This window comes from Schistocerca cancellata, chromosome 8, assembly GCF_023864275.1.
Source record: "Schistocerca cancellata isolate TAMUIC-IGC-003103 chromosome 8, iqSchCanc2.1, whole genome shotgun sequence".
NCBI lineage: Eukaryota > Metazoa > Arthropoda > Insecta > Orthoptera > Acrididae > Schistocerca > Schistocerca cancellata.
The window spans coordinates 319,718,886-319,745,251 of record NC_064633.1 but is presented as its reverse complement, the minus strand read 5'-3'; the positions used below and the strand labels follow the sequence as shown (position 1 = coordinate 319,745,251).

Genomic DNA, 26,366 nt, shown 5'->3' with positions numbered 1-26,366 from the left:
AGGTGCAACCACAACGGAGGGGTATCTGTTGAGAGGCCAGACAAACATGTGGTTCCTGAAGAGGGGCAGCAGCCTTTTCAGTAGTTGCAGGGGCAACAGTCTGGATGATTGACTGATCTGGCCTTGTAACATTAACCAAAACGGCCTTGCTGTGCTGGTACTGCGAACGGCTGAAAGCAAGGGGAAACTACAGCCGTAATTTTTCCCGAGGACATGCAGCTCTACTGTATGATTAAATGATGATGACGTCCTCTTGGGTAAAATATTCCAAAGGTAAAATAGTCCCCCATTCGGATCTCCGGGCGGGGACTACTCAGGAGGACGTCGTTATCAGGAGAAAGAAAACTGGCGTTCTACGGATCGGAGCGTGGAATGTCAGATCCCTTAATCGGGCAGGTAGGTTAGAAAATTTAAAAAGGGAAATGGATAGGTTAAAGTTAGATATTGTGGGAATTAGTGAAGTTCGGTGGCAGGAGGAACAAGACTTTTGGTCAGGTGATTACAGGGTTATAAATACAAAATCAAATAGGGGTAATGCAGGAGTAGGTTTAATAATGAATAAAAAAATAGGAGTGCGGGTTAGCTACTACAAACAGCATAGTGAACGCATTATTGTGGCCAAGATAGACACAAAGCCCATGCCTACTACAGTAGTACAAGTTTATATGCCAACTACCTCTGCAGATGATGAAGAAATAGATGAAATGTATGACGAGATAAAAGAAATTATTCAGGTAGTGAAAGGAGACGAAAATTTAATAGTCATGGGTGACTGGAATTCGTCAGTAGGAAAAGGGAGAGAAGGAAACATAGTAGGTGAATATGGATTGGGGGGAAGGAATGAAAGAGGAAGCCGCCTTGTAGAATTTTGCACAGAGCATAACTTAATCATAGCCAACACTTGGTTCAAGAATCATAAAAGAAGGTTGTATACCTGGAAGAATCCTGGAGATACTAGTAGGTATCAGATAGATTATATAATGGTAAGACAGAGATTTAGAAACCAGGTTTTAAATTGTAAGACATTTCCTGGGGCAGATGTGGATTCTGACCACAATTTATTGGTTATGAACTGCAGATTGAAACTGAAGAAACTGCAAAAAGGTGGGAATTTAAGGAGATGGGACCTGGATAAACTGAAAGAACCAGAGGTTGTAGAGAGTTTCAGAGAGAGCATAAGGGAACAATTGACAGGAATGGGGGAAAGAAATACAGTAGAAGAAGAATGGGTAGCTCTGAGGGATGAAGTAGTGAAGGCAGCAGAGGATCAAGTAGGTAAAAAGACGAGGGCTAATAGAAATCCTTGGGTAACAGAAGAAATATTGAATTTAATTGATGAAAGGAGAAAATATAAAAATGCAGTAAATGAAGCAGGCAAAAAGGAATACAGACGTCTCAAAAATGATATCGACAGGAAGTGCAAAATGGCTAAGCAGGGATGGCTAGAGGACAAATGTAAGGATGTAGAGGCTTGTCTCACTAGGGGTAAGATAGATACTGCCTACAGGAAAATTAAAGAGACCTTTGGAGAGAAGAGAACCACTTGTATGAATATCAAGAGCTCAGATGGCAACCCAGTTCTAAGCAAAGAAGGGAAGGCAGAAAGGTGGAAGGAGTATATAGAGGGTTTATACAAGGGCAATGTACTTGAGGACAATATTATGGAAATGGAAGAGGATGTAGATGAAGATGAAATGGGAGATAAGATACTGCGTGAAGAGTTTGACAGAGCACTGAAAGACCTGAGTCGAAACAAGGCCCCGGGAGTTGACAACATTCCATTTGAACTACTGATGGCCTTGGGAGAGCCAGTCATGACAAAACTCTACCATCTGTTGAGCAAGATGTATGAAACAGGCGAAATACCCTCAGACTTCAAGAAGAATATAATAATTCCAATCCCAAAGAAAGCAGGTGTTGACAGATGTGAAAATTACCGAACCATCAGTTTAATAAGTCACAGCTGCAAAATACTAACGCGAATTCTTTACAGACGAATGGAAAAACTGGTAGAAGCCGACCTCGGGGAAGATCAGTTTGGATTCCGTACAAATGTTGGAACACGTGAGGCAATACTGACCTTACGACTTATCTTAGAAGAAAGATTAAGAAAAGGCAAACCTACGTTTCTAGCATTTGTAGACTTAGAGAAAGCTTTTGACAATGTTAACTGGAATACTCTCTTTCAAATTCTGAAGGTGGCAGGGGTAAAATACAGGGAGCGAAAGGCTATTTACAGTTTGTACAGAAACCAGATGGCAGTTATAAGAGTCGAGGGGCATGAAAGGGAAGCAGTGGTTGGGAAAGGAGTAAGACAGGGTTGTAGCCTCTCCCCGATGTTATTCAATCTGTATATTGAGCAAGCAGTAAAGGAAACAAAAGAAAAATTCGGAGTAGGTATTAAAATTCATGGAGAAGAAGTAAAAACTTTGAGGTTCGCCGATGACATTGTAATTCTGTCAGAGACAGCAAAGGACTTGGAAGAGCAGTTGAACGGAATGGACAGTGTCTTGAAAGGAGGATATAAGATGAACATCAACAAAAGCAAAACGAGGATAATGGAATGTAGTCAAATTAAGTCAGGTGATGCTGAGGGAATTAGATTAGGAAATGAGACACTTAAAGTAGTAAAGGAGTTTTGCTATTTAGGGAGTAAAATAACCGATGATGGTCGAAGTAGAGAGGATATAAAATGTAGACTGGCAATGGCAAGGAAAGCGTTTCTCAAGAAGAGGAATTTGTTAACATTGAGTATAGATTTAAGTGTCAGGAAGTCGTTTCTGAAAGTATTTGTATGGAGTGTAGCCATGTATGGAAGTGAAACATGGACGATAACTAGTTTGGACAAGAAGAGAATAGAAGCTTTCGAAATGTGGTGCTACAGAAGAATGCTGAAGATAAGGTGGGTAGATCACGTAACTAATGAGGAGGTATTGAATAGGATTGGGGAGAAGAGAAGTTTGTGGCACAACTTGACTAGAAGAAGGGATCGGTTGGTAGGACATGTTTTGAGGCATCAAGGGATCACAAATTTAGCATTGGAGGGCAGTGTGGAGGGTAAAAATCGTAGAGGGAGACCAAGAGATGAATACACTAAGCAGATTCAGAAGGATGTAGGTTGCAGTAGATACTGGGAGATGAAGAAGCTTGCACAGGATAGAGTAGCATGGAGAGCTGCATCAAACCAGTCTCAGGACTGAAGACCACAACAACATTTAAAGAAAGTGATTACGCTCAAATAAAATAATGCACAAGATTGTAATTTATATAAAATTTCCTGAGCTTCTTGAATCTGTTCCTTCTTTTGCTGTCCCGCTGTGTGATTATTTCCTTATCAAGCTGATGCAGTCTGATAAGTCGTGGTAGAAATAAATTCATCAATAACCCCCTCTGTAGCTAAAGGCCATTTATTTTTCCACATTACTGTAAAGTTTGTTTATTTTTTCAATGTTTGGCTTTTATTTCACAATTTGTATGCTCTGAGGAAATTTGCATCAGTGGTAACAGGAAGCTAATGGTTTACTATGATTGTGAGCAGGCAGTGACACAGGAAACTATTTTCAGTAATAATTTGTGTTGAAGCAGCTGTGTAGAAAGTTTTATCTGTAACTTCACATTCAAGTGTACAAAACAGTGCAGATGTTAAAAAATATGTTTCAATATCTGCAGAAGAGTTATGAAGCAAATTATCTGTTAACTGAAAAACTTAACCAGGATGTCCTTGAGAACTAATTCTCATGTATCAGAATTATGAGTTTAAATGATGATCATCCCAATGCATTACAATTTTGGTACATTATGGACAAGTATTCGTCAACAGCATTCAATATTAAGAGAAACAATGAAGCTCAGAGTGAAGAGTGTCCGAGTGCTTCCAGAGATAATGGTGATAATTTGTAGCTAGAATGCACAGAGTTTTGTTCCGCTGTGGAACTCTTAAGGTTGTTAACAGAGGACAGTGAAACTGAGGATAATTGTCCTGAATAAGCACTTGAATTTGATGTAGCAAGCTGGTACAAGTTAGAAGACAAAATGAGTCCGAAGGAACTGTTATTTAGCAGGGGTATGAAACTTTCAAACTGTGAGGTTCTTGTAACACACCATCTTGGATATAAGCAATGTCCCAAAAACCACTCACAACAGCCAGGGACCAGTTTTTGGAGTATCACTGTAACAAAGAATTTTTTTTTCTATAAAACAGTCTTGATCACATATCTATTTTATTTAAACTGGTGACCGGTTTCGGTCCATTGCACTTAGATCATCTTCAGACCTAGTACTCCATGATGGTGACAGGAGTTGGGCTGGCTGAGCAGGCTGCTCTAGAGAGATGTAATCTCTAGAGCAGCCTGCTCAGCCAGCCCAGCTCCTATCACCATCATGGAGTATTAGGTCTGCAGATAATCTAGTACAACGAATGATCTAAGTACAACGGATCGAAACTGGTCACCACTTTAAATGAAATGTTTACGTAATCAAGACTGTTCAGCAAAAAAATAATTTTTACTGACGTATCTGAGATCTCTGTTTCCTAGCACAATGTTCCAGAAAATGTAACAGAGAAATATTCTGTGAATTTTCATGGAGCATACAAATTATGAAATACAAACCAGATACTGAAAAAAGTAAACAACTATTACAAGAGAGAGAGAGAGAGAGAGAGAGAGAGAGAGAGAGAGAGAGAGAGAGAGAGATGGGGGCAGGGGGGGAGATGGGGGCAGGGGGGGAGATGGGGGCAGGGGGGGAGATGGGGGCAGGGGGGGAGATGGGGGCAGGGGGGGAGATGCCCCCTGCCCCCATCTCCCCCCCCCTGCCCCCATCTCCCCCCCTGACCCCATCTCCCCCCCTGCCCCCATCTCCCCCCCTGCCCCCATCTCCCCCCTGCCCCCATCTCCCCCCCCTGCCCCCTGCTCCATGAGAGGAGATGAGAGGAGAGATGGGGGCAGGGGGGGAGATGGGGGCAGGGGGGAGATGGTGGCAGGGGGGAGGTGGGGGCAGGGGGGAGGTGGGGGCAGGGGGGAGGTGGGGGCAGGGGGGAGGTGGGGGCAGGGGGGAGGTGGGGGCAGGGGGAGGTGGGGGCAGGGGGGAGGTGGGGGCAGGGGGGAGGTGGGGGCAGGGGGGAGGTGGGGGGCAGGGGGGAGGTGGGGGCAGGGGGGAGGTGGGGGCAGGGGGGAGGTGGGGGCAGGGGGGAGATGGGGGCAGGGGGGAGATGGGGGGCAGGGGGGGAGATGGGGGGCAGGGGGGGAGATGGGGGCAGGGGGGGAGATGGGGGGCAGGGGGGGAGATGGGGGGCAGGGGGGAGATGGGGGGCAGGGGGGGAGATGGGGGGCAGGGGGGGAGATGGGGGGCAGGGGGGAGATGGGGGCAGGGGGGAGATGGGGGCAGGGGGGAGATGGGGGGCAGGGGGGAGATGGGGGGCAGGGGGGAGATGGGGGGCAGGGGGGAGATGGGGGGCAGGGGGGAGATGGGGGGCAGGGGGGAGATGGGGGGCAGGGGGGAGATGGGGGGCAGGGGGGGAGATGGGGGGCAGGGGGGAGATGGGGGGCAGGGGGAGATGGGGGGCAGGGGGGAGATGGGGGGCAGGGGGGGAGATGGGGGGCAGGGGGGGAGATGGGGGGCAGGGGGGGGAGATGGGGGGCAGGGGGGGAGATGGGGGGCAGGGGGGGAGATGGGGGGCAGGGGGGGAGATGGGGGGCAGGGGGGGAGATGGGGGGCAGGGGGGGAGATGGGGGGCAGGGGGGGAGATGGGGGGCAGGGGGGGAGATGGGGGGCAGGGGGGGAGATGGGGGGCAGGGGGGAGATGGGGGCAGGGGGGAGATGGGGGGCAGGGGGAGATAGGGGGCAGGGGGGGAGATAGGGGGCAGGGGGGGAGATAGGGGGGGGGGGATAGGGGGCAGGGGGGAGATAGGGGGAGGGGGAGATAGGGGGGAGAGGGGGAGATAGGGGGCAGGGGGGAGATAGGGGGCAGGGGGGGAGATAGGGGGCAGGGGGGGAGATAGGGGGCAGGGGGGGAGATAGGGGGCAGGGGGGAGATAGGGGGCAGGGGGAGATAGGGGGCAGGGGGAGATAGGGGAGGGGGAGATAGGGGAGAGGGGGAGATAGGGGAGAGGGGGGAGAGGGGAGAGGGGGGAGAGGAGGAAGGGGGGAGAGGAGGAAGGGGGAGGGGGGAGGGGGAGAGGGGGGAGAGGAGAGGGGGGAGGGAGAGAGGGGGGAGGGAGAGAGGGGGGAGGGAGAGAGGGGGGAGGGGAGAGGGGGAGGGGGGAGGAGAGAGGAGGGGGGAGGGAGAGAAGGGGGAGGGGGAAGTTAATGAGGCAGAAATAATGTTTAACACAGGTTAAGGTCGGGAATTTTTGTACCGTAAAGAGAAATGTACAACTTCCAAAATATGCTAAAAAAACTTAAAATTTAGCATATTACATCAGCCTGAAGCTTGAAAAACTTTCATAACTCTTTCCTGATTGCATTTTCATATGAACCAGCTCATTATTTGTATGAGCTATGGCACACAGTTTGCTCGTGCATGATGTCATGCACAAATGTGTATATATTTGTCCACCTGAGTGGACATCCTCCTTTCTTTGTTTCCTTCTCCCATGCGCTCAAGGAAGGCTGCCACAAATTTTCACCAACCAGGATGCCACTCAGTTGTCATCGTCGAAATAAAGGTGCAATGCTGTCGACGCCTTGTGGCAGTTCCATGAGGAGGGCTGACTGCTAGAGAAAGTGGTAGGTCAGTCTGGTTCCTATGTGACCAAGGTCATTTGCAGGCACTGGTCTGATTTGTCAGCCAGAGGCACAGCAGGATTTCATGGGTAGCTATATGGAATAAATGGGCTGTGCATGCGCTGTATCAGCAGACAGAAATTGATGTAATCCTGCATCAATCATTTATGAGAACCAAGCAGTGTTGTGTGTCTGCTGAAGCCTCAGATTCAAGTATCCCAGGAAGAGGATTTCTCCCCTCACGTTCTGCCTACTGTGGAGACTGTATCATCTCTTTACCTCTGACTCGAAGTCCATGTCCATGTAGCTATACAGCCCACTTACCCCTCCCCCACCTCAAACCTGCATTGATGACATGTTACAACCTGAAGGTGCTCTGTATTACCCTGTTCTGAGCCACGGTAGATTCTCCTCTGACTAGTTATTTACATGATCATCAACATACTTAAAATTCATCACACTACTTACTCTATTACTTTTGACTTTACATTCTGCAATGTCTAAGGAAAGAACTATGTTGTCAGCCCTGAACTGTAGAGTTGATTACCACTTTTTGTCAAAATTTTGAAGTTCATGAATCATGCTTTCATTGTTGTCATTGTTGTTGTTGTTGGTGGTGGTGTTTCAGTACTTTATAATTATACACATATTTTTTTGTTGCAAATATTTTTGCAATGTGTTTCATCCCACTAGTTTAATCACTAGGTCTTTGTCTTGACACAAATCTCCTTAATTTATTTGTTTTTTCTTGGTTTCTTATATCAATAAACTTTCTAGTTACAGTACAAGATATGTTACATCATCAGTGACAGCATGGATCATTCTCATTTGCTCTGGTGATAAATATCGTAACATTGTTTTTTACGATAATGGATGACTATTATAATATAGGGGAAAGGTACAAAATTCTCAGTCTCGTGTATAGTCATTGACGTCAATGATCTGTCTCCTCCCCACCCTCCCCCCCACCTCCACACACCCCACCTTTATGTTCTCAATGTTGTACAATGACACAAATCAACTGTTCACGTTGTCTGATTTGCAGTATAGTTTTGTTCATAGCACTTTTTAAGCAGTCATGTTGTAAATGGTTCATTGAAATGGCTGACTTTAAATACCACGTTATCATACAATACTTGGTTTTAAACAGTTTCTCACCTAAGGGAATTCATCCAAAGTCAGTCAAGCTTTTACAAAGTCTTCTCCTTTATTTTCAATGTGTAAGACAGGGGAAGTGGCTTCAGCACATGTCTGTAGTTATCTTTAAAGTTAACTATGTGGAGGGCACCAATGACTGCATCCACAAATATTGGAACTAGAAACTCAACACCTATCACATAAATGGATAGACTTTAGTTATGGAGAGAGGTATTGCAGAAGTAGGGCTGTGATGGTGGGTCTTGAGTTGTGCTTGGGTAGCTCAGTAAACAGAGAACTTGCCCAGATTCAGGTCCTGGCGTAGCACACAGTTTTAATTTGTCAGGAAGTTTCAAATGAGTTGGCACTCTGCTGCAGAGTGGAAATTCATGTGGCAATATTTACGACTTCTTCCATAACCTATACAAATGAAATTTCTAACACACTACGATCACCAAAGATACATACCACAAATTCCAACACACACAAGCTGGATTTGAAAGAAGACTTAGCTAAACACCACTCTAAGTTTTCAAAGATCACAAACACAATTTACAGATTAATTTTGTTTGTTAGATACTGTCACTCATAGATATCTGAATGAAAGTAATTTTCAGTTAATGGATGAAACACCAAAGTACTACACACAATCAAATTTTTCACTTCAAATTTGTCTCTTAACTAGCAAATGCCCAGAGAATCTTTTACTTGCAAATAAGACATCAAGCTGACAACTGAGTTAACTTCATTAGTTAATATGAGCATCTAATTCTTGAAAATCTGTTAGTATTGCTGCATAACCACTCCAGCAACCAAAAAGTTCTTCATTTTACTTCAGGAGTTGTTTTGGCTTCCATACTGAAATCATTTTCTACTGGAACCTGAAAATAATACTGCAATGAAACAAAGCCCAAAAAATCTGAAAATTGTGTTGCGACAATGAAAAGTCAATAAACCTGTTCTTTTTTCCCCGTCACATGACAATTTTCAGACTCCACTAGAAACCACCTTCAATATAAAAGCTGAAACAAGGCACGGAGTAAAATAAAGAATTTTTTAACAACTGAAGCAGCTAATCATCAATTCAGCACAGCTGCGGAGAAGCAGTGCATAGGCTGTTTTTATTTTTTAAATAAAAACTTTATTTTATGCTTTCACAAAGTTAGCCAGTTTTACCCCCATGGGCATTTTCAAGCTACCTCTGTCTGTTAATATGTTGGCAAATCTACGAATTCTTCAGTTGTTCTTAGGTTATCATAAAAGTTGATGGCACAATTAGTTGATGGTCCACTTAAGTTTACTCACCTTACTAGTAATCTATCTGATGACAATACTGTGTACCTAAGCTGATTTACAACAAATATAAATAGATGAACAGCATTTCTATTCATTTCTTTAACTCTTAAAAAGGATAATACTGCATTTTCATCTTTATTCTGGGCTCACCTGCTCATCATCAGCATCTGTTAGGAACTCCTGCATAATATCACTCTCTGCTATGACTCTGACAGCACATACTTTTTCCAAATACTGTTCCAGTCCTCTCCTCCTAGCATCCAGTTGTTGTTCACTTAACCTACAAATGGAATCATATACAAAGTTTTGTTACTCAGGGTATAAAATTATAATGATTTTTTTTTCAATGTATCACATAATATAACTTATTTTGTATATAAAATAATTGTGCAGAATTAAGCATTACATGTAGTTTTTCCTTTGATAATGAATATATGAAAAGCAAACATTGCTATAATTAGCATGTGGGCACGATCACTTATCAGTTACCTGTTGTAATCCCAACAGAAGCATCAAAGTGAAATTGAAAACTTTGATCCTGCAAGATAGTGGCTCTTAATAGAATAAAATCTGTGCCATGTGATGCAATCAGTCCCTTAAAATGCCCACATCGTTCTGGCCATAAACCACCACCAAATACGATACAATAAAAAATGAGGCATACATCAAACAGTGTGAAGTAGCAGTTGCAACAAGTTTGCTTTCTTATGTGTCCCACTGTCATAAAACTTACTTGTCATTGGGAATATGAGATAAAGTTACACTAAAATCTATATTCATTGGTTCCACAGATAATACTGACCAAAGTGGCAAAGTAATTAAGAACCTGGACACTCATTCACAGGGAAAAAGATACAGACAATTACCTTTCATATCCTTCCCTAAACTGAACACTTATGTTCAGTCTCAATGACCTTATCTGCACCACAACATTAATCCCTTATTTTTCTTTCTTCCACAGATAAGGTCTAAACTGGAATATCTCTACATCATTTTCAACTACTGATACATTCTTTATGTTCATCATAGATATGAAGAGGATCTAATGTTACTTGCCTTGTCCCATTAAGAAATAAAGCTACTTACGTGAATGGCCATTTGCCGGGAAGCTTCGGAAAGCTGAAACCTATAAATTCCTTCTTTAGGTTAAGGTTTAAATTAGCAAATTCACGGTATCTGCGTGAACACAGATGCCTGCCTGCCATATATATGTTGTACACCTGCAAAAGTGCAAAACATGCAATAAATCTTTTGCAATGTATCAGTAGTGTGAAAACAGTTATAGCAGTCATACTTACGACATATCTATCACCTCCTTTCTCCACATAATGGTAATCTGGTACAGAAATTGGAAGTGAACGCTTTTCGCTGTAGTCTATGTATGTGTATCCTGCTGGGTCTTCTACAGGCTCCAACCTCTCAGCCTCCTGAAATTTTGTCCCTTACAGTGATTCATATTTCCCCACACACAGAGTTACATACATCCCTTGTCAATACTTTAATATTACAGTTTTACGCAATGAACTAATTAACTTGGCTTATTTACCAAGCTAACAACAATCTGTGCTATTTACAAGTCCTCCAGCCAAAAGAAAAGCAATGTTCTGTATATCACAGGAAGATAAATATTACAAAAATATGGTTCTAGAGGATACCAGATGTCTTAGAGAATCAATGTTTGTTGTACATATGTGATGTTGCACATAGTAATGGTTCTACACTAGAGAGAGAGAGAGAGAGAGAAAACAACAAAGTATTAGCAAAGACAGCGACTTCTAACCTGAAAGCCTAGTTACATATTTTACATTTTACAAACAGTAACTATGTCATTACAGTTCACTAATAAATTCAGTTATAATCCCCACAATCTCAATGACATCTGTGATGATACTTTCAATTACAAAACAACAGCCTGTTTTTATGAAGGGGATAGTATGCTACCACCACCAGCATATGAATCTAACACTGAGCATATTAAAAGCATCTCTCCTCATAATAAATTTGTTACAAAAGATAGCCAAGAATTATTTATGACTGAATCAGGTGTCACTTTAATTGTTATAGAAATGCTGCTCAAGATATATTAAGAGCTCACCTAGTGACTGGTTGCTTATCTCCACCCCAGCCTCCTCCTTACCCCCACCACCTAGTATGCTTCTCCCATCATGCACTGCTACTCGCAGTCTGGCCCTGGCAGCCAGAGTCTGTGATCATGTGTGTGAGTGAGTGAGTGTCTATGTGTCTTTGTGTGTATATTGTCTGCTCTGATGAAGGCCTGTTTGGCTGAAAGCTTTGTTTGACAGTCTTTTTGTTGTGCTAACTGCACATCAGTGTCTCTGCTACATGGAAAGTAACAACTATCCTGTTCATAATATTGTCATTATTCCATCCTGGATTTTCCAGTGTTTGATTTTGCAATACTGACTCTTTGGTTTTATCTTGGAAGACAATCTGAAGAAAGGCAAAACTATGTTTGTAGCATTTGCAAATTTGAAGAAATCTTTTTGGCCTTATTGACTGGACTACGCTCTTTGAAATTTTGAAGGTATAAGAATAAAATACAAGGAGTGAATAGTTATCTACAGAAACCAGGCTGCAACTACGACAACTGAATGACATGAAATGGAAGCAGTAGTTTAAATGAGTGAGAGAAAAGGTTGTAGCCTACTGCTGATGTTATTCTATTTGTACACTGTGCAAGCAGTAAAGGAAACCAAAGGGAAATTTGGAATGACAATTATAGATCTGGTGGAATAATAAAAACTTTGAGGTTTGTTATTTCTACAGTAGGAGACCAAAGCTTGAATACACTAAGTTCAGCCAGATGTAGGCTGCAGTAGTCATGCACAGATGAAAAGGTTACCTGAGGATAGACTAGCATGGAGAGTCTTCGGATAGAAGACAACGGACAGTTTTAGAGCCATTGTAATAACATATTGTACTTTGACTCACCATACCGATGTGCAATGATTGCAGGAGAGGCGGCATATGATGTGACAGCTTTCGCAGGTGACTAGACCCCTGATGGAGAAGGATAAGGAATAAGTCTGAAATAGGAAGTGCTGGGTGGCTGGATTGGGAAGGTCTTGCACTTGGGTCCTGCAGAGGGATATGATCACTGTGGCAAGGGATTGGGACTGGGAGCAGCATAGGGATGGACTATGATGATGTGGAGGGTGTGTGGGGTGATGGAAGACCACTTTATGGTGAGTGGGAAGGATCTTGAGTAGGATGTCACTCAGTTCAGGGCAAGATAATAGATAATTAAAATCCCTGACGGAGGATGTGGTTAGGTTTTTCCAGTCTGTGGTGGTATTGGGTGATGAAGTGGCACTCCTTTGTAGCTGGTTTTTGGGGGGTGGTAAGAAGATTGGGGGTATGTGGAGAAATGGCATGGGAGATTTGTTCGTAGATTCGGTCTGGGGAATTATGCCTGTCTGTGAAGACCTTGGTGAGACCCTCAGCATACTGGGCAAGGCAGTTTTCGTCAATGCAGATACCCTGTCCCAGGGTGGCCAGGCTGTGTGGGAGGAACTTTTTTTGATGTGGAAGGGATGACAGATTTCAAAATACAGGAGCTGTTGGTGGTTCGTAGTTTTAATGTGGGCAGTGGTGTGGATGGAACCATCACAGAGGAACAGATTAACGTCCAGGAAAGTGGCATGCTGGGTTGAAGAGGACCAGGTGAAGCGAATGGGAGAAGTGATGAGGTTGTGAAGGAATGGGCATAGGGTGCCTTGGCCCTGTGTCTAGACCATGAAGATAACATCAATGAACATGAACCAGATTATTAGCATTTTGGGAAGCCAGGAAGGTCTTCTCTAGATGGTCTGTAAACAGGTTGGCATAGGAGGGTGCCATGCAGGTGCCTGTGCTGATCTGCAGATTTGTTTGAATACCATCCTGAAGTAGTTGTGAACAGTAAGGTGTATGACAAATGAGGCAGGGCGTCTGGAATCTGAAGGACATTGACGTTGGGAGGCAACAGGTTGCGGATGCTGGTCAATGAGGGCCAAAATTCTTTTAGTAGGGGCACAGAACATTTTCTTGCAGATAGGATGATTAGGGCAGGATTTGTTTTGAGGATGTGTATGGATGTCCTTTCTTATGCTGAAAGATTGGTGTTCTAAGGAAGGGACAGCATGTCTTCACTGACAAAAATTGCCTTGCTTAGTATGCTGGTGGTCTCACTAAGGCCTCCACAGACAGGCATTATTACCCAGATCTAGTCCGCAAACAGATCTCCCGTACCATTTCCTACACACACCCGCAATCCTTCTACCACCCCCAAGACATAGCTACAAAGGAGTGCCCCTTTGTCAACCTATAGGATCCAAGACTGGAACAACTGAACCATATCCTTTATCAAGGCTTTGATTACCTATCATCTCGCCCTGAAATTATGGACGCCTTACCCAGGATCCTTCCCACACCACCTAATGTGGTGTTTGGCCACCCACCCAACTTCCACAATATCCAAATCAATCACTATGACACTCCCAATTCAAAGATCATATTCCTGTGCAAGACCCAAGTGCAAGACCTTCTCAGTCCACCCATCCATCACCACCTACTCCAGTCCTGTCACTAGCTTATCCTACCCCATCAGAGGCTATGCCACCTGTGGAAGCAGCTACATCATACACCAGCTCTGCAGCAATCACTGCATAGCTATTTATATTGGTTTGGCTACCAACCAGCTGTCCACCAGGACGAATGTCCACCACCATATAGTCACTAGGAGCAAAGTAGACCACCCCACGGCATAACAGAACACAACATGCTCTATTCCAACAGCTCCTTCACTACCTGAGCTATCTAGATTCTCCCCTCTACCACTAGCTTTTATGAACTGTGCAGATGGGAGTTATCCTTAAACCACATTCTTCACTCCCGAAATTATCCCGGCCTCAACCTATGGTAATCTACTGTCCCCCCATCCTCCTCCAACTGTTTCCACCCCCTCTGTCCTATCACCATCTCTCTATTCTCATCTCCTCAGCCAGTGTGTGCTGCCCTCTGCCAATACACCCATTCTCCTTTCCCCTACTCTGTTCCTTCCCTTTTTCGCTCCTTATTTCTCCCCCCCCTCCCTGCCCCACAGACTCCCAACGCTGTGCCTGTTGGCAGTCTAGTCCCTCCACACACCATTGCACAGCACTGCCCCCCCCCCCCCCCCCGCAATCTGTATCCTACTATTCCTTCTCCTTCTCCACCCCCTGCAGATGCTGCTTCCGTTCTTCCTTTTCTGAAGAATACTTTGGCCAAAAGTTATTGTGTAAGTGTTTTGTTGTTGTTGTTGTTCCTGTCTGTAACTCAAAATGTTATCTTTACAGTGAGTAGCAATCCATCTTTTCCCTATCTTACAAAATTGTTAAGGCTTTCGCGGCCACTTGTTGACAAACTGCCTATTGGCTTCTGTCTCGGGTTCTTCGGCTGACATTCATCTAATGATTTTACTGACATTTCGCCAGCACGAATGGCTGGCATTGTCAAAGCTTCACCCTCTTTGCCAGTGCTGAACTGGAGCCGAGCTCACGGCCGCAGACTATATGTACCTGGCGCACCAACGTCCGAGGGCTTCTCCTACGTCATTTCTGGTGCGGTTCTCCTCTTACTACCTGCGATGGTCGTTTACTGCAGTACAGGAAGCCAAGATCCGTTTACCTTAAGACTTTCCTCTTTCTTGTTGAAACTGTTCGCGTGTTTTTGTATTTCTACAGCCTCTCTGAACAAGCGTGTGTAATAGTGCTTCTCTACAGCCAGAACTTCCGTGTCAGCAAATTTTATTATGTGGTCGGTCTCACTTAGTGTGTGCTCTGCCACGGCCGATTTCTCCACCTGCCCCAACCTGCAATGTCGCTTATGTTCTTTGATCCTGGTGTTGACTGATCGTCCAGTCATTTCGACATTAACTTTTTCGCATGTGCATGGTATATGGTATATTCCCGAAATTACAAGTGGGTCCCTTATCTCCTTTGCCGATCTAAGACACTCTTTGATCTTCCTTGTCTGTTTGAAAATCGTCTTTACGTCGTATTTGCGCAATATATGGCCGATTCTGTCCATCCCTCTGGGAATGTATCTTGTTGATATTCCAACTTGGAGTTTCCATTGTTTGTAATTTATTCTGGTAATATAGCCACATGAATTGGTAAAGAATAAACACAACCAAGAAAAAGTGATTATCTGTGAAATCTAATGAGAATATTAAAATACTAATTTATAAAATGAGAATACTAATTTACGATCAGAATCTATACACAAATCATTTGACATAACATGCAGATATAAATAAGCAACAGCTGAAAGGTAGGTGACATGAGAACCCCTACACATCGCAATTATTTAAACAAGAACTATTTTCGTAAGTGTGTGGAAGGATATTCATTGAGGTGGTGGAAGCCATATACAAAAACAAAGATGATGTGACTTACCAAACGAAAGCGCTGGCACGTCGATAGACACACAAACAAACACAAACATACACACAAAATTTTAGCTTTCGCAGCCAACGGTTGCCTCGTCAGGAAAAAGGGAAGGAGAGGGAAAGACGAAAGGATTTGGGTTTTAAAGGAGAGGGTAAGGAGTCATTCCAATCCCTGGAGCGGAAAGACTTACCTTAGGGGGAAAAAAGGACGGGTATACACTCGCACACACACACATATCCATCCACACATATACAGACACAAGCAGACATATTTAAAGACAAAGAGTTTGGGCAAATATTTCTTTAAATATGTCTGCTTGTGTCTGTATATGTGTGGATGAATATGTGTGTGTGTGCGCGAGTGTATACCCGTCGTTTTTTCCCCCTAAGGTAAGTCTTTCCACTCCCGGGACTGGAATGACTCCTTACCCCACGTGTTTCCCTCTATTATATTCATATATATATGTATATATGTCTGCTTGTGTCTGTATATGTGTGGATGGATTTGTGTGTGTGTGCGGGAGTGTATACCCGTCCTTTTTCCCCCCTAAGGTAAGTCTTTCCGCTCCCGGGACTGGAATGACTCCTTACCCTCTCCCTTAAAACCCACATCCTTTCGTCTTTCCCTCTCCTTCCCTCTTTCCTGATGAGGCAACAGTTTGTTGCGAAAGCTTGAATTTTGTGTGTATGTTTGTGTTCGTTTGTGTGTCTGTCGACCTGCCAGCACTTTCATTTGGTAAGTCACATCATCTTTGTTTTTAGGTATATTTTTCCTTCGTGGAATGTTTCCTTCTATTATAACTATATAACTATATATATATATATATATATATATATATATATATATATATATATATTTTTTTTTTTCTAAAAAGAAAGATGATGAGACTTACCAAACAAAAGCGCTGGCAGGTCGATAGACACATAAACAAACACAAACATACACACAAAATTCTAGCTTTCGCAACCAACGGTTGCCTCGTCAGGAAAGAGGGAAGGAGAGGGAAAGACAAAAGGATTTGGGTTTTAAGGGAGAGGGTAAGGAGTCATTCCAATCCCGGGAGCGGAAAGACTTACCTTAGGGGGAAAAAAGGACAGGTATACACTCGCGCACACACACACACACACACACACATATCCATCCGCATATACACAGACACAAGCAGACATTTGTAAAGGCAAAGAGTTTGGGCAGAGATGTCAGTCGGGGCGGAAGTACAGAGGCAAAGATGAAAGACAGGTGAGGTATGAGCGCCGGCAAATTGAAATTAGAAATTAGCGGAGATTGAGGCCTGGCGGACAGCGAGAAGAGAGGATATGCTGAATGGCAAGTTCCCATCTCCGGAGCTCTGACTGGTTGGTGCTAGTGGGAAGTATCCAGATAACCCGGACGGTGTAACACTGTGCCAAGATGTGCTGGCCGTGCACCAAGGCATGTTTAGCTACAGGGTGATCCTCATTACCAACAAACACTGTCTGCCTGTGTCCATTCATGCGAATGGACAGTTTGTTGCTGGTCATTCCCACATAGAAGGCTTCACTGTGTAGGCAGGTCAGTTGGTAAATCACGTGGGTGCTTTCACACGTGGCTCTGCCTTTGATCGTGTACACCTTCCGGGTTACAGGACTGGAATAGGTGGTGGTGGGAGGGTGCATGGGACAGGTTTTACACCGGGGACGGTTACAGGGGTAGGAGCCAGAGGGTAGGGAAGGTGGTTTGGGGATTTCATAGGGATGAACTAAGAGGTTACGAAGGTTGGGTGGACGGCGGAAAGACACTCTTGGTGGAGTGGGGAGGATTTCATGAAGGATGGATCTCATTTCAGGGCAGGATTTGAGGAAGTCGTATCCCTGCTGGAGAGCCACATTCAGAATCTGATCCAGTCCCGGAAAGTATCCTGTCACAAGTGGGGCACTTTTGGGGTTCTTCTGTGGAAGGTTCCGGGTTTGAGGGGATGAGGAAGTGGCTCTGGTTATTTGCTTCTGTACCAGGTCGGGAGGGTAGTTACGGGATGCAAAAGCTGTTTTCAGGTTGTTGGTGTATTGGTTCAAGGATTCCGCACTGGAGCAGATTCGTTTGCCACGAAGACCTAGGCTGTAGGGAAGGGACCGTTTGATGTGGAATGGGTGGCAGCTGTCATAATGGAGGTACTGTTGCTTGTTGGTGGGTTTGATGTGGACGGACGTGTGAAGCTATTACTATCACAAAAGGTCTAAACAATAACAGGTTTAAAAATTTTCCCAATTAATACTGGTCTTCCTACTAAGATGGTTATTCAATGGCCACTTCCTTCCAGGTACATACAGTCAATAACTGAAGCACTCAGAAGACTCAGAAGCAGAAGTTGTGAAGTAAAGTTTTTTGAGAAAACCAATTTATATCACAATACGCATATATACCCTCATGACCTGTCCTCTAATGGTGCTGAAAGATTTGCAGATCTGAAAGCTGTAAGTCCATCAAACTGTGAACTTAATGTTCAACAGACATTAGTTTCGGACATAGAAATTGTTAAGTCTCCTTTTCAGATTACAAGTTGTTAAGCAGCTGCAGCGTCAGATGTTTGGCAGTGCTACTGCCAGCATGCGAGCCTAGCTGCATGTTCCCAGCTGTTTATTCACTGTCAATTGAATAATGGTGGGGAGCAGTACTGATATGAGAGTCAACTCCTTGAATGAGGGCCTATTTGATGGTAGTGGCTCAGAATACAGTCCTAATGAGGACTCAGAATCACCACAAAGTAATTTAGATACTGGTAATATGACTCGGGGGCAAATAAAATTCTAGAACAGACAGCAATTAACCTCGTACATCATTTCCACATAAAATGAGACTTCTACAACGAATCCCATTCACGGTCACACAAAACACAGAAATCGTGCCCAATGGAAGTGGCCCGTTTGCAAGGAGTTGAAACTGGAAACAAAGAAACGATATATTTTGGACCAAAAATTATAACTTATAGAAATACATGGACAGAAAAAAAATTTGATGCCAAGAAGAAGTTTTGCAACATAAACAATAGTTGGTAGGCGTGCTGCTACATTTGAAAGATGATGCCTATTCAAATTTCATACTAGCCACATAAGAGTGGTGCTAGAGGTGCCAATATGTTGATGCAAATCAAGTTTGCTTTAAAACACACTGTAACAGTCACGAGTATTAGTTGCATTTGAGATAGGATGTGGTGCGTCGATGCCGGTCAAGAATGCCTTTACGGTGACAAAAATGCCATTATCAATATGATACTTAGGTCGAGCAAAGTCACGTAATAGGGCTACGAGAAGCGGGATACTCCTTTTGTGATACTGCAGGAAGACTTGGTAGGAATGTAGCTACTGTACAGCAGTGGTCTTGGAAATGTACTGTCACAAGAAGATCAGGTGGTCATGGGAATGTAGTGTCACGAGAGACCAGGCTCTGGATGACCACGTGGTACTTCTGAGAGAGAAGACTGTTGTGTTCAGAGTAAGGCTTTGGCTTATTGTACAGCATCTGCAGCAGCAATTTGAGCAGCAGTTGGAACCACAGTGCATAAAAAACTGTTACAAATTGGTTGCTTCAAGGTAAGCTCTGAGCCTGGTGCCCTGTAGCATTAATTCCACTGACCCCAAACCAACACCATTTGTGACTTCAGTGGTGTCAAGTGAGAGCCTACAGGTGGGCAGTATGGAGGTCTGTTGTGTTTTCTGATGAAAGCTAGTTCTGTCTCAGTGCCAGTGCCAGTGATGGCAACGTGTCGGTTTGGAGGATGTCAGCTGAGGGCTCGCAACCACCCTGTCCGTGTGTTAGGCACGCTGGAACTACACCTGGAGTTACCGTCTGGGCCCTGTTTTGTACGAGAGCAGGAGCACTTCGTGGTTATCCCACGAACAACGACTGCAAATTTGTACGTCAATCTACTGATTCTATCTTTTGTACGGTAATTTGTATATATCATTCCAGGGAGTGTTTTCCAACAGGATAACTCATGTCCACATACCACTGTTGCAACCCCATTATTCTCTACAACGTGTCGACACATTGCCTCAGTCTGCTCAGTCACCAGATCTGTCTCCGATTGAGCACATGTGGGACATCGTCTGACGACAATTTCAGCATCATCTATAGCCATCATCTATAGCCAACATTAACCATCCCTGTGTTGCCCTACCACGTGCAACAGGCACGGATCTGCATCCTCCAAACTGACATCTGGCACCTATACAACATATTGCATACACATCTGCATGCCTGCATCTGACATTCTAGCAGTTACACCGATTATTAATGTTCTAACATTTTACACTTGCAATGGCTTATCTTGAGCTGACGTTAACCTGTGATCTTGTAATGTTGATCACTTAAATATGTTAGACAAATGCACTCCGAAATTTCATTACTATATGTTAGTCATTTGTTGGTGTTGCTATTTTTTTCCATCAGTTTATATTTACAGTATTTTAGGTAATACCTACATAGGTTATAAAGAGACTTCTGTAAGTCCAAATGTCCAGATTAAAGATTTCCACTGCGTACGTGGGTGTGCACCAAAGTTCTCCAATGATCAAAAAGATATGATCTTCAGATGCTTCAATGATCTAGACAGTCATGATCGCTGGAGTTATATCGAACAACAACAGGTATGGAAGTTCACTGTTATGAAATAAAAACACAGGTTTTTGCAGAAACACAAATCTACTGACTTATTTTTATCCACATGTAATATGTCAAATTGTAGTATTCATTACAATTGGTAGCGCCTTAGAATCACATTCATAAATACTGTTACACTCTTTATTAGTTGAACTATTTAAGGGTACATAATAATGACAATAACTACATAGCCGGAAAAAAAATAGTACACACTTTTAGATGTTTCCAGTTCACTCAAGATTTAGTGATGTAACAGTGCATATCGAGTAGATGAATGATTACATATATAGATCAATAGCACTTGCAGTTCTGAGGAACCAAGTAGCAGCCCATGCTGCAACACACATACTCTCATGTCGTGCAGCTTCCATGGGCACCACTGCAGGTGCTGACAGTCATCCAGTCGATCGTACAGATTTCGAATACTGTCCTGGGATACATTATGACATGCCCACTCAACCTGTAAGACTTGATGGCTGATGAGTCACCAAGTTACTTCTCGTCCCATTGTATCCCACATGTGCCCAATTGCCAACAAGTCCACATATTGTGCTGGCCAAGGAAACTGCTGCATGTCTTACAGAGCATGTTGAGTTTCATAGTCAGTGCGTGGGTGAGCATTAGCCTGTTAGAACGACACATCAGTCAGGTCTTACCAGGTCTACATCATATGCGTAAACAACCATCATTTGCATGCCGGTAGAATTAACTTTCATCGCTGAAGAACAGGGTGTGCCATTTGATCTTCCAAGTGATCCTCTGATGACGCCAGTCAGGGTGTGCACATTGATCCCGTGTTATGAGTGGAAGATGGGCTAGCTGTATGATCTGCTACTGCTACTATTACAATAGTAGACAATTCTAGGGGGCATCTGTGTTGCATGGACATCCAGAAACTCGTCTACTGGTGTGAGAATGTTCACGTGACCACAACTGACACAGCACCTCCAACTTCTGTGGCAATCCTCAAAGAGGACCATCCTGCCACTCGGAAGGCCACAATTTGTCCCCTCTCAAAATCTTTCAGTTGGCTGTAGCAAACATGAGTGTGTGTCTGTGGCATGATTGCCAGCTTGCTTCACACATTTGTGCCACACTGAGCCTTAGGGTTGTGAGCATTCCATAATAAAGAGTAGACACAGATGGCATTCTGGAAACTACGCCAATACACTATCTGTAGGCAAGCGACACTGAAACCACTATCAGTACATCTACTATACCCCAGGTGTCAGATGCAGTCATTGGATCAAAATTGATTTCATCCTTCCACGTAGACTAACTTTTTTTCCAGCAATGCTTTATTATTACAGTCAATTGGGAGCATATTGTGTAACTGACATATGATTACATAAATTAAAATTCCATTATAGTATTAAAAGTAATTACTGAATATTATGATTATTCTGGAATAATCCCATTTCACAGTTTTAGGCTTGCCCTTGCAAGCTGGATGCCAAACACAGGGTAACTACCTACCACTACTGTATCACAAGTGAAAGTGTTAACACTAGGAACAGGACAGATTGCTATTCATTGTAAAGATGAACTGCTGAGCCACAGACAGGCATAACGCTGTTACACATGTAGCTCCAGTCGAAGTTGCAGCGGGGGCGGCCAAGTGTGCATGATGTGTGTTTGCCTGTGTGAATGTTTTTTTTTTCCTGAGGAAGGCTTTGGCTGATTGGCCAATAGGTACACATATAACTATCTTTTCATTGTGCCTGTCTGAAACTCCATGGGTCATCTTTACAGTGAGCAGCAATCTATCCTATTCCTAATATTAATGCTATTCCAACCCAAATACTTCACTGTTTAAATTGATAGTGTACAACTTAAAGCCTTCATAAAGGCATTTTGCACTCTTCACGGTATCAAGTGAGGAAGACTGAATTAGAAAGTAAAATGTTTGGATAATTCACCAAAGGATGGCAGAAGACAGCGTGTTCGTCAGACGATACATGTTTTTTCTGCCAACATTTCCCCTCATGAGAGTCATTACTGTCACTCCAAAAGCCTAACTGTGAAATATCTATCCGTCCAACTGATTATGTCTCGATTACACAGATATTTCATGGATCAATATCCTGAACTGCAGAAAGATGTGAGATATTGGTTGTTCAATAATATATATACACCAACATGATTTGGTCAGTTGAAGAGAGGTATTTGTAATGATTGCACTGAAATGAAGCACAGCACAATACAGCATCCAGCGAGAAAGCTAAAACTGCTGTCACATTGGAAAAAAATTGCATTACCAGAAAGCTGAACATCTCTACGCATATTTGTGGGAACTGAAGGAGGCATCTGAGAAAGATCCTTCGCTTTGTGGAATTTGTTTGATTGTCAAAAAAAATCTCTCTTCTTGATGTACAATATTATGCAAGACAATTATGGCTTCACAGTTTAGGTGTATGTAACCTAGCTCCCAATGATGCACCTATATTTATGTCCACTGAAATAATGTGTGGAAAATCACCAAATGAAGTTATCAGCTGTCTGAAATGGTGCGTGCAGATAAAGTTGACCAGTTTGTCAAAGAATTACATGTTTTCATGGATAACTGCACACCACAGTGCAAAAACATACGTGTTTTCATTCTGGTTGTACCTCTCGCAGGTATATTTCTGGGAAGTTTATATCTGTACTACACCATCCTAGGACACACTTTCATTCCCACTGATAGAATTTTTGCCAATACTGAGGAGAAAAAGTGAGCAATAGATGAATTCTCAATTACTTCCACGTGGATCAAACTGATCAGAAATTCACTGCATAAGAATCCCATTGATGTTCATGTCGAACAACCTACGGCTGACAACAGAGAAAGTGATTGCACTGCAGTTTTTGAAGTTTTTAACTTCAAATATGCCTTTGACATTGTTCTAGTAGGAAGTGTTCATGACATTTCAATAATATGGAGCATGTGTTTCAGAAGAGGGTGTGTACCTAAATTCGTTAGATCGAGTCGCCAACAATTTATCATCCCCAGTCAATTCTGAAGAGAAGAACAAGGTTTCAAGCTTTACAAAGGGCATATGATAAGGCTCAAAATACCCCAAACAGGTTTCAGAAGATTAAGAACACAAAATATGATGATGATCACTCGTTGCTGGAACAAAGCCAAAAGGTACCAAATTTTATGACACAATCATGCATGGAAGCAAGGAAAACTACAGGCATAATTTTTCACAAGGGCATGCAGCTCCACTTCATGGTTAAATGATGAAGGCATCCTCTTGAGTAGAATATTCCAGAAGTAAAATAGTCTCCCATTCGGACTACTGGTCGGGAACTACTCAGGAGTATGTAATCATCAGGAGAAACAAAACTGGTGCTCTACAGATTGGAGCATGGAATTTTAGGTTCCTTAATCAGGAAGGTTGGTTAGAACATTTAAAAAATGCAAATGGATACATCGAAGTTAGTTATAGTGGCAGGAGGAACAGGACTTCTGGACTGATGAAAACAGGTTTATAAACACAAAATGAAATAGCGGTAATGCAGAAGTAGGTTCAGTAAAAAATGAGAAAACAGAAATGGAGGTAATTTACTATGAACAGCATAATGAACACATTATCACGGCCAAGACAGACACAAAGCCCACAACCACCACAGTAGTAGATGTAGATACACCAACTAACTCCACAGGTGATGACGCATTTGACGAAATGTGTGGTAAGATAAGGTACCCATCATCTTCTGGTGCCAGACGATGATGGGTACGAAACTGATTGAAATGTTGCGACAAGATGACGCCACCACTCGGCTGATAACCCGAGAAGGATTCATCAGTAAAGGAGCTAGAAGAGCAGATGAATGGAATAGACAGTGTCTTGAAAGGAGGATATAAGATGAACATCAACAAAATCGAAACAATGATAATGGAATGTAGTCAAATTAAATCAATGCTGACGCTATTAGATTAGGAAACAAGGCACTTTTAGTAGTAGACAAGTTTTGCCATTTGGACAGCAAAATACACTCCTGGAAATGGAAAAAAGAACACATTGACACCGGTGTGTCAGACCCACCATACTTGCTCCGGACACTGCGAGAGGGCTGTACAAGCAATGATCACACGCACGGCACAGTAGACACACCAGGAACCGCGGTGTTGGCCGTCGAATGGCGCTAGCTGCGCAGCATTTGTGCACCGCCGCCGTCAGTGTCAGCCAGTTTGCCGTGGCATACGGAGCTCCATCGCAGTCTTTAACACTGGTAGCATGCCGCGACAGCGTGGACGTGAACCGTATGTGCAGTTGACGGACTTTGAGCGAGGGCGTATAGTGGGCATGCGGGAGGCCGGGTGGACGTACCGCCGAATTGCTCAACACGTGGGGCGTGAGGTTTCCACAGTACATCGATGTTGTCGCCAGTGGTCGGCGGAAGGTGCACATGCCCGTCGACCTGGGACCGGACCGCAGCGACGCACGGATGCACGCCAAGACCGTAGGATCCTACGCAGTGCCGTAGGGGACCGCACCGCCACTTCCCAGCAAATTAGGGACACTGTTGCTCCTGGGGTATCGGCAAGGACCATTCGCAACCGTCTCCATGAAGCTGGGCTACGGTCCCACACACCGTTAGGCCGTCTTCCGCTCATGCCCCAACATCGTGCAGCCCGCCTCCAGTGGTGTCGCGACAGGCGTGAATGGAGGGACGAATGGAGACGTGTCGTCTTCAGCGATGAGAGTCGCTTCTGCCTTGGTGCCAATGATGGTCGTATGCGTGTTTGGCGCCGTGCAGGTGAGCGCCACAATCAGGACTGCATACGACCGAGGCACACAGGGCCAACACCCGGCATCATGGTGTGGGGAGCGATCTCCTACACTGGCCGTACACCACTGGTGATCGTCGAGGGGACACTGAATAGTGCACGATACATCCAAACCGTCATCGAACCCATCGTTCTACCATTCCTAGACCGGCAAGGGAACTTGCTGTTTCAACAGGACAATGCACGTCCGCATGTATCCTGTGCCACCCAACGTGCTCTAGAAGGTGTAAGTCAACTACCCTGGCCAGCAAGATCTCCGGATCTGTCCCCCATTGAGCATGTTTTGGACTGGATGAAGCGTCGTCTCACGCGGTCTGCACGTCCAGCACGAACGCTGGTCCAACTGAGGCGCCAGGTGGAAATGGCATGGCAAGCCATTCCACAGGACTACATCCAGCATCTCTACGGTCGTCTCCATGGGAGAATAGCAGCCTGCATTGCTGCGAAAGGTGGATATACACTGTACTAGTGCCGACATTGTGCATGCTCTGTTGCCTGTGTCTATGTGCCTGTGGTTCTGTCAGTGTGATCATGTGATGTATTTGACCCCGGGAATGCGTCAATAAAGTTTCCCCTTCCTGGGACAATGAATTCACGGTGTTCTTATTTCAATTTCCAGGAGTGTACATGATGATGGCCAAAGTACAGAGGATATAAAATGTAGACTGGCAATGGCAAGAAGAGAAATTTGTTAACATCATGTATAGATTTCAGTGGCAGGAAGTCTTTATGTACAGAAGTAAAACATGCTCAACAAACAGTTTAGACAATAAAAGGAAAGAAGCTTTTGAAATGTGGTGCTATATAAGAATGCTGAAGATCAGATGGGTAAATCATGTAACTAATTTGGAGGTGCTGAACAGAATTGGGATGATGATGATGATTGGTTTGTAGGGCACTTAACTGCTCGGTCATCAGCACCCGTACACATTCCCAATCTGTACACAGTCCAGTGTAGCCACTTTCATGAATGATGATGGAACGATGAGGACAACACAAACACCCAGTTCCCAGGAGGGAAAAACCCCAACCCGAGAATTGGGAAGACAATATATTTGTGGCACAACCTGACTAAAACAAGGGATCAATTGATAGGATATGTGCCGGCCGGAGTGGGCGAGCGGTTAAAGGCACTACAGTCTGGAACCGCACGACCGCTACGGTCGCAGGTTCGAATCCTGCCTCGGGCATGGATGAGTGTGATGTCCTTAGGTTAGTTAGGTTTAAGTAGTTCTAAGTTCTAGGGGACTTATGACCACAGCAGTTGAGTCCCATAGTGCTCAGAGCCATTTTTGATAGGATACATTCTGAGAGGTGAAGGGATCACCAATTTAGTATTGGAGGGAAGTGGGGGAGGGTGGGGG

The 26,366-nt window shown here is 44.0% G+C and overlaps 1 protein-coding gene across 2 annotated transcripts in view; it reads right to left on the bottom strand.

Annotated features, from left to right (window-relative positions):
• The window catches only part of LOC126094545 (sorting nexin-27), a 309,715-nt gene that overhangs the window by 17,616 nt on the left and 265,733 nt on the right, over positions 1-26,366 (bottom strand). For both annotated transcript variants that reach the window (XM_049908976.1, XM_049908977.1), the window contains exons 3-5: positions 10,455-10,583; positions 10,243-10,376; positions 9,307-9,436 (exon numbers count right to left, since the gene is read on the bottom strand). In XM_049908976.1, coding sequence (XP_049764933.1) covers positions 9,307-9,436; positions 10,243-10,376; positions 10,455-10,583 — 393 coding nt within the window. The remainder of the gene's footprint in view (positions 1-9,306; positions 9,437-10,242; positions 10,377-10,454; positions 10,584-26,366) is intronic.